Raw genomic sequence first — 9,342 nt, 5'->3', positions numbered from 1 at the left:
GTGCCATCAGTGGTGAGAATTGATTGCGTGATCCTTTGAAGTCATTGAGCACGCCGTAGGAAAGAATGCAGAATATGTTTTCATCGCGTTACAAAATGGAGCGTTGAGGTTATCAAGAGGGACCGATTTTGGCCAGTCTCCATCACAAGCTCTGTTCTATTTAAAAACCTTTCAGTAGCATATGGAGGCCAGAATTTGAACCATTTCTTGAAAATATTTAATTTGTGAAAGACAGAAATATCCTGCTTAAAAATATTAAAGATGTGTTGTCTGATTTAGTGTAGATCCGGCTGGAAAAGTAATAGATTGCAATACAGGGATAAGCTACAAACAGCAGGTAAGATTCTTTCTACTTGTTTGAGTGTGCGCATGTATCTGTCTGCAACTTCTGTGTGTTAGATTGGTCCAGTCTCTGAGATCTACCGTGACAGTGAAAAACTCCAGCAGATGAAACACATTAAAGAGGCTGAAGGAATCCATAAAACACAATCTCGTTTTTACTCGGCTCCAAAAAGCCACTGGGGGAAAGGGAGGAGAAGAAAGGAGGGGGTGGTTTAAGATTTACAGTCCACCCCAGACGGCGACTGCCTCCCCTGCACAGCTGCACCGTTGCCCCAGGCCAGTGTGGCCTATTAGAATGATCTGCCCTTTAAGTTTTCACCACTCTCCTCAAGATAACACTGGAGGGAGGGAGCAAGACTTTCAAACATTTGGAAATGCTCCGCTGAGAGTCCCTGTAGGAGCTAACTACCAGCTATGTTCTCAGACACAATGGCCATTTTGTTTCGCTGGCCTTCTCCAGTATCAAAACGGGAAGCTGCACAAATGGACAAATGAGCAGACAGAGGGAGGCCAGTTGTCCCAAGGCCGGCGTTCATTACACAAACAGTAACACTGTTTGCAACAATATATTCTCAAAATCTAGACATAGAAAGACCCTTGATTAAAAACCAAACAAACAGTGGATGGTCTGATGAAATCTTGATTCTTTACATTTGTGAGAGCAAACAAGTTTTTTTTTTTTTTTTTTAGCTGTCAGATATCCCAGAGCTGTCTCCATTTATTTAACATGGGGGTGCTAACCCTGGCTAGGACTGCTCTGATGCTCATGCTGCCAAAAGTCTCCTCCAAAACAGCTGCAGCCTCCTCTGCCATCAGGAAGTCACACTCAATTACCAAAGGTATAAGTTCACTCGCCTGTTGGTTTTATGTGGAAACCTGAAATCATAAGGTTGTACTTAACTACTTATAATGGCCGGAAGACAGAAGTTAATTGGATCTGTATCCTACTGGAATGTGAGCCCTGCTCTGTGAACATACTGTAACACACCTCCTGTCTCCTTTTTGCATAATGCATCTGGTACAAAAGGTAATACATTGCCGGCTTTAACTGGCACACTCCCTGTCGTTTTTACCTTGGTGCTGAAACAAAACAAAACAAAACAGTGCAGTAATTTTTTTTTTTGAAATGTCATTTTGTCTAGAATTTCTCAATGGAGGGTTTGTTCAGGGAAAGTTTGCTCATTTAATCCAAATTGAGTGCTGAAAATGAGTGACGTGTTCTGAGCTAATATAATCCAGTGTTAGTAAATCTAATATAATCCTGTATTAATCCAGTGTTAGTAAATTTCAGCTTTTCAACAGCTCGGCTTGTAAATCCAAGCATTTATTTGCACATATAGCATAGCTGCTCGGCTCAGTGAGACTTAGTGAATGAACTATGGCTCGCTCCACCCTTTAAAGGCTGTGGTTCTGGTTACTGTAAGGACCTTGTGCTGGCATGTTGTATGTGTGCAAGCTTTGTTGTGGCACTGCAGCCTGAGTTTTGGTTCTAGTAGGATTTGGCTAGGAGTTCAATAGTGTGCTGTAGCTGGTGATGTTTGCTTTTAAACTATTGTATCCCTGTTGTTTCATCTTAAAACATCACCTATTGTGGGCTGGGATGAATAGCCTGTATTCATGGGAACATTTAACAAAATGTCCCACTGATGTAAGGCCAACTGTTAGAAGAGGTAAAAGAAAGGAAAGGTGCTTACAGTGAGGCTCATAAGGAGGCGGAGGGTCCCCACAAGGTATACACTCCATGTCTTGGAAACCACTTAATTTTGTCTTCCTGTAATATCTGGTGAAGACACAAAATTACATGTTTTAACCTTCAGAGCTTTCAAGAACACATGAGCAGCAAACATGCACAAATTCAGTTCATAGTGTTACACATTAAAGCTGTGTTGGTGTCTGTCCTCTCACCCGGGCAGACACTCGCCACACACGGCGTTGCTGGTGGTGGAACAGTTGCCCTTCTGGAAGCGGTTGATGAGTCCACAGTCCAGGCAAGGCTTGCACTTCTGTAGGCTCCGGTCCTCCTTGAAGCGACTGCTCCGGCAGGGCACGCACCGGGCATCCTCTCCATAACCAAAGCCACATTCCTGGGGGGATTAACGAGAGAAATACACCGGGTAAGAGGTGGGGTCGGTGGTTTGGGGAGATGTGCAGCTGGTGAAAAGAGGGTTTGAATGTGGGCTACCGGGGGTCTGGAATTAAAGAATGATCTTGGCTCGTGGGATCAGAGGAGAACAATGGTCTGCCTCTTTTGAGAGTCCATCTTACACTGGCAATAATCTCCCTGACTCTCTCAGTATGAATGAGCTGCCTTCCGCTGCAAGACCCAGAAAGGCCAGGCATTTGAATAATAAAGGCCCTGAGGGACACCCACTGTTGTATTATTGCAAGTTTATTGCTTCGTTTTTGTGTGACTCCCTCTCCAAGCAGACTCAGTGAGTGTCCCGTTGATTGAGAGGCCAGCAAGCAAAGGAAACGCTTCAGGAAGAGGGCAAGGATTAGGGAGCGGTATATGGAGAAAATAAGATGAATACTCTTTTTGTGTTCAACAATTGGAAGTGCACTTAAAAAGCACAGCTTCCTACTACTGTGTGACTGATCTAATGCTGAACCACCTTTTGAGGATCTGTTCACCTGAACCAAGCAAAATGTAGATTATTAAAGACATTTTTGTATTTTTAAGAAGGACATAAAGTAGATAGACAGAATATATATGACACAGAGAAGAGATAAAGTGTGTATATTGTTTGGTTGTAAGAGTTATATCTATTTCAGAGGCAGATTAACTATTTTTCAGATTTAACATTGTTTTCCTTATTCTGTACAACAACTGGTAATATAGAAACAATCAAGTCAACAATCAAGGTAACATTTCTGGTGAGAGAAACCCAAACACTAAATTAGCCACACATGCATTACTCTGGCTGCTCATTTCCATCTGGCAGTGTTAGTCTTGTTTTGTCTCTTTACAGACTCCCTAAAAATGATTTGACCTCGATGACAAACTGACATTTAGATGACAGCTGATATTACTGTACACCACACTGAGTGAAAAGACCCTGCAGGGATGACATCATTCATTGATAATTCATTATCAGCTTCGTAGCAGCTGCCCTCCTGTTGTCCAGTGTTGCCACACTGCAATCCAAAGCCAGGAGCATAGACAGGGGGAGTGGGAGAGTGCTCATATATCATTAAAGTGAAGGCCAGCTTCAAACAGGGCTTCTCTCTTCTCTTCTCTCCTCGCCCGTGTCCCATTTCACTGCCCGGGCATGTAGTCCTGCTGGAATGTGGGCACAAGAGTCTGATATGGGGGTTGGGTTTGGGGAAGCAGGCTGGCGAGAAATGAAACAGGCGGTTAGAAGCAAGGATGTGATCGTGTGATGGCACCGCAGAGTCGGGACAGAAGATGAGGATTTCAGGCCTTCCAGCCAAACACATGTGAGGCTGACATTGAACCCTTGGGCCAGGCCTGGCCTGAGGTGGTCCAGCGAGGACTGGACTATTGCAGCTGTTGTTATGAACTCTCCATATAAGGTCTTGCTCTCCAGCAGGGCAGGGCAGGGCAGGGAACAGTGTAGGTGGTGGGGGAGAGAGGGAGGGAAAGACATAGAGAAAGAGAGTGAGAAACAGAGAGGGGGTGGCTGATGAGTGATAAAGAGGGGAAAGGCAGAATAAAGAACACTCAGCCGCCCACTGTTGCGAGCCATGATCTTGGCTGTCTGAGGGGAATGAAGCTCAGTCTGAGCCAGGGGAGGCTGGAAAACTACCACAGCACTGAACCCTAAAACTGGTCCTTAAGAAAGCACTGTAGGCCCAGCTACTGCAGGGTACCTCACAGAGGTTCTGTGACCCACTTCCACATGAAGGGGCCAGGGGACAATTCATGACCGTTAAGCTCAGCACTGGCACAGGCTCTGCCTGTGGGGCACCACATGGCAGGATGGGGGCTGATGCCACGTAGACACGAGCAGGTCAGAGCACTGAAACAAAAGGAGAATGCAGCCAACTTCTGCCCCTCTGCTCCAGGCAGCACAGATCATCAAGGAATTATCTCTTTCTTCTTTTATCCCTGCTAACAAAGCTCAACTGAGCTGACACCCTGCAACCTGACTAGTTTTTCTCAAAAGAAAGACTGTACTCTGTGGTAATTTGTCAGTGCTGAAGTTATTATCATATGAATAGGAAAGTATGCAATGCATGAGCCTTTCCCAACACATAACTATCATAAAACAGCCCCCAATATCAACATAATGAATATTCAGTCTGTTAAACACAATACAATAATAATGGCAAAATAACACAAAACACAGATACACACACATGAAATGAGGCAAATGAACTCTCTATTACATCTGGTAGCAATTGAGGGACAATATTTTTTTGTTCCTCTGCAGGTTAAATCTTGGATTATGTGTAAAATATTCAAATGCATGAGACAAAACAAAGCATTTGTACTTTTAGGTGATTTCATGTCAAAGCCATCCAAAAAAAGCAGATGCTTAACATCTCATTTCCCTGTCCTATCTCCTGATCTAGTTTGGGTGAGACTGCCAAGCATAACAGCAGTGTGGAGGGGAGAGGAGCGGCGAGAGAGGGGGGAGCTGGCTGGAACCTGAAGCATGTTCAGACGCAGAGATATTTCTGAGATTAGGAGGGAATCACACAGGGGGTGGCCAGTCATCTGATCTGATAATGAAGCAACGCTGAAAACAATGCATGTTAGTTAAAGCGGTGTTCTGTCTGGGACAAAATACACTCCTTTACTTTCCCTGTCTCGTCTACACTTTTGAAGCTTTTTTTAATGCCTCACAATGCAGCTAATGCCAATGTGATTTTGAGCCTTCTGCTGCTTATACACTCCTTGCACTTCTGTCTCTCTCTTTAGCCTTTGCAAAAGTCCTTTGCCCTGGGAGTGTGGCCGAAGGAAATGTTATACTCTTGCTACATACTACAAGATGTTGACACATCAAAGTTGTGTTCTTGCCTTTTTTGCCACTGGCAGTTGTCCAGCATGCACTGGAAAGCAATTCACCCCTTCTCCTCCACCACACAAGAGACTAAGCGACTTCCTATGAATGAAACCTAGAATGAAATATGTCTGAAAGAGAATAAGTGCTTTTAATGGACGGCCCCTCTGTGTGGGTGGTTCTTTTAGCAACAGTTAGTGTGAAGGGGCTAATTGATGTTTGTCAGTCCGCCTAAGAGCGGCTTCCAGAGGCAAACTTCCAGAGCAAACTGGGGCACATTCCTCTGGGATCTCTATGGCAGCTGCACAGAGTGACTCCAAAAGTCTGCTTCCCTCCCAACAGTCCGTCCTGCTTTCAGAATATGGACAGACTGTCTTGGTTACACAGTGCTCAGATCAGAAGTTGTGTCTCTGGGAAACTTTCTCTGAGTGCAGGCCTAGGTCTCCACTGTGAGCCGACATCCCGCTACCTTCAGAGAAAGAATGAGGCAGCCAATTATTAACCAGGACCCCAGGGTGGCTAGCAGCATTCATGCCTGTTGAGCTGGCAGAGGAACACGAGGACTACTGAAGCGTATTACCAACCACAGAGTGCATGTCTGTGTGCACTGAGATTAAAGGCAACCAGGCTTAAATGCATGTGTGCAACAGATGTCAAGGGTCATACAGAGTTTTTTTCACCAGTACTCAAAGATGTAGTGGAGTGTAAACCCACCTAGAGTCTGTTTACCAGTCTTTCTATTGCAGAATATTGTTTACTTAAGGCTGCCATAAACTGAAATTAAAGTGTGAGGATTAAACTATCCTATTTTAGAGTCCAATTTTCAGTGTCTTTTGACTAAATAAATAACATGTATATTCTCACGTACCCAGCTAGTCTAAAACAACAGCCCTGCAATAAATCCTACATTCAATGTTTTAATGTTCAGTTTTTGTTTAAACTGTTTTGATTCAACGTCATGGTCGGTCCAGGGGCCTGTTAATCTGTCCTGCATTATACTGTAAGGTGTTTTCAATATTTAGTCGATCACCGTTGATATAAGTTATAGTGTTTGCCAGTCTGTGTATTACAGTTAAAGTATTAAAGGACCTCTCACTTATATTATAACAACAGGGTCCAATTTGATGGGTTGTAATTACTTTATTTATTTGATGTTGTTTTTTACAGATTGTGCTTTAAAAAAAAGGGGGGAAATGTGCCAATCCAATATAACTGAACTGCACAGGTAGAATAATCTAGTCATTTTATGTAATAATATTTTGCAAAGCAGCTTAAGATACAAAATCGTACTTTTAAACATGTAAAGGTTTTGCAGTGTACCATTAATTACTATTAAATTATTAAAACAAGAAAGTAAAATAGTTTAACATATAATAATGTATGTTTGTTTGCCACAATATGATTCAGTGATTATACTTCACTCACCTTTACATCACTGCCTACATTTGCAAAGGTAGGTACATAGCTGCTGCCAGAGAGGAAAGCCTTTGCTTACACTATAGAGGCCTGTTTGTACAAAGCACACAAAACCTGTGGCTAAGGTGGTGGAAAAAACTGTATTCCCAGTCGAGAGAGCAGCAAGCTTAGGCATGGTTTGCTTCAAACAGTGAAGACAATAAGTTGGACAGGGTGCAATGGGGAAAAACAATGGAAGCCATTCAGCTGCAGAAGGTCAAAAGTATGGGTGTGACTGATTAAAGAAGGGTCGGTGTTCTACAAAAGCTAATATCGGCTTGGCTGTTCTCTGCATGAAAGAGAGGAAGTAATAAATAACGTTGGTTCTCTGGATAAGATACACTTTTCTAAACAGTGATGTCCATTCTTGTCATGAACTCAACAGTTTTTTTTTTCACCACAGGAATAATCCATCCAACTTTTTTTTCAGCTTAAGGAAGTTGATTCAACTGACCTGTTATGAATCCCTTGTGTTACTACACTTTCCTTTTCCTAAATAAACAAGTGACAATACTTTTTCCTTTTAGCAGCTCTGTGGAAAATGCTCCTGAGTCAACACAGAGCATCAGACTTCTCTATTAAAACTTAAGTTAATTCAGGTAAGGTGATAAAAAAAAAAACACAGAATGGGTCCAAAACAACTTTGTCCCAACCTTTGACAGCTCCTGTCCCGCATCACACTGCTTGCAGGGTTTACAGTTCCCAAACCGGTCCTTGTACTCCTGTTCTCTGCATTCTCTGGTCTCCTCGGCCCTCACAGGAATCTGAGAGGGACAGTCATTTGGTGAAAGTTAGAGATTCCTGCATTTCATCACCACTTTCATCCATAACAGAGAAAGCAGAGCGAATCCGGAGCTATGCATCATAATCTTTTATAATAGTTTAAGGGGATCAACCCCCGCCTTGGACTCCTCTTGAAAACAAGTCTGATACTGTTGGGTTGAGATTAGATGGAACTTTAATGAGCCCTGTGGGAAAACTGCATAGTTGCAGCCCCAGAATCAAGTTCAAAATCAAGTCAAAAGCAACAATACAGGGCTCACGAAAACCAGAAACTAGGACACAAATATCAAATACAATCAGCACAGTGCAGTGGATAAAGGTAAAATGATACTCGGCATTGTCAGTGTTACCAGTAAGTGTTTTACAGATCCCACTGTGTGAGCAGGTACCTGTTCAACACTGGCATGCAGTTCAAGTTCAAGTTCATGTGTGCAGTTTGTGCAAAAATGAAGAGTTTTGTAGCCTCCGCAGTTAACTTTAGTTACTTAAAGTAGGGTTTTGCTCAGTTGTCATGGAGAAGGTGTGAAATGCTGTTGAAAGCGTCAGAGAAAGCTAGTAAGTGGACCTCAAGTGAAGATTTTTTTTTGTTAAAGCACAATCCCCTCGGTCAAGAATGGACTTTAGCACTCAAATAAAACAGAGTAGAATATAATTAAATTAAATGGAGAAGAAGATGTTCTTATTCACTCAGTATGCTCCCCTTGTAAATGTTTACAAGACTACAACCGACAAGAAATACACACAATAAATCCTGGGTTAATGAAAAAGTAGAGAGCAAATCAGGAACACTACATTCTCTCACTTGCTTGTGTTCAAAGTTTTAAAAAAAATGGTTAAACACTTACCAGAGTTGAATGTATGACATGCAGAGCCAGTAGAAGTGAGAAGGTGCGTTGAAGCATCCAGACCATTTTGATCAGCCACTTGCCTGCAGCTGAAAAAAAACAGCAAAACACACAGTATGTAAGTGTGTTATTTTATTGCTGCCGCTCCATAAAATAATGATTTTTCAAGAAAAAAAAATATATATTTGGCTGGGTCAAATTTCCTCAAGTAAAACAATAAAACTGACACTCAGGTATTGGTTTGAATATTTAACTTGTAAACATCAATACAGCTATAATTATGAATTATTATACAATATGTATGTCATACAGTGTGGAACAAGCTCACATCTCCAACCTTAAAGCGACAACAGTTCCAGGGTAATAAAGGGCTTAAACGCCTGTGTGATCATCATCAAGCACACGCACACGCACACGCACACTGCAACACAGTTAATTGACGCTGGTTGATTAAAGTCCCATCAGCCGCTGCGGCAGTCCGCTGACAGCGTCCACAACGACACTGTACAGTTCTTATAGGAGCATTACATAGAAAGTATCACAATACTATCACCATGTCGACAACAACTATAAACCAATATAATATACCGACATTACCGTCCGTTCACTGCACTGTGGCGCTATAATAGTACGTTTAATATGCAGTTAAGGACTACAGGTTTGTTGTTATGCCTTGTGTTCTGATATGAAGTCTCCTGTTGTAAGCGCATTGTTTGAATGTTTTTTTTTTAAAGCTCTTCTTACCTGCTAAAAAGGAGCCTGTTGATCAAAGTGTTGGTTGTTAAAAGTCGAAAGCAGACCGGTGAGAGGTGTGGTGGTGTGTTTCCCGCACCGGTCTGCTCACCATGTCAGCGCTGCTGCCCCGGCCCAGCTCAACACAGCAGCGGCGGATCACCGAGGACAAACTGAGCGCCCAGATCAAAGGCGGAGAGAGAGAGGGAGAGAGGGAG

General features: G+C 42.7%; 1 protein-coding gene across 1 annotated transcript in view; it reads right to left on the bottom strand.

The window, feature by feature from the left end:
- The window catches only part of tnfrsf19 (tumor necrosis factor receptor superfamily, member 19), a 17,309-nt gene extending 8,002 nt beyond the window's left edge, over positions 1 to 9,307 (bottom strand). Inside the window, exons 1-5 of the mRNA XM_035680260.1 lie at positions 9,137 to 9,307; positions 8,393 to 8,481; positions 7,418 to 7,528; positions 2,248 to 2,426; positions 2,037 to 2,122 (exon numbers count right to left, since the gene is read on the bottom strand). Coding sequence (XP_035536153.1) covers positions 2,037 to 2,122; positions 2,248 to 2,426; positions 7,418 to 7,528; positions 8,393 to 8,458 — 442 coding nt within the window. The 5' untranslated portion in view covers positions 8,459 to 8,481; positions 9,137 to 9,307. The remainder of the gene's footprint in view (positions 1 to 2,036; positions 2,123 to 2,247; positions 2,427 to 7,417; positions 7,529 to 8,392; positions 8,482 to 9,136) is intronic.
- Positions 9,308 to 9,342: the final 35 nt, after the last annotated feature.

The sequence above is a fragment of the Morone saxatilis genome, unplaced genomic scaffold, assembly GCF_004916995.1.
Source record: "Morone saxatilis isolate NCDOM2014 unplaced genomic scaffold, NCSU_SB_2.0 Contig8, whole genome shotgun sequence".
NCBI lineage: Eukaryota > Metazoa > Chordata > Actinopteri > Moronidae > Morone > Morone saxatilis.
The sequence above is the reverse complement of the archived record's forward strand: the minus strand, read 5'-3'. Positions and strand labels throughout refer to the sequence as shown.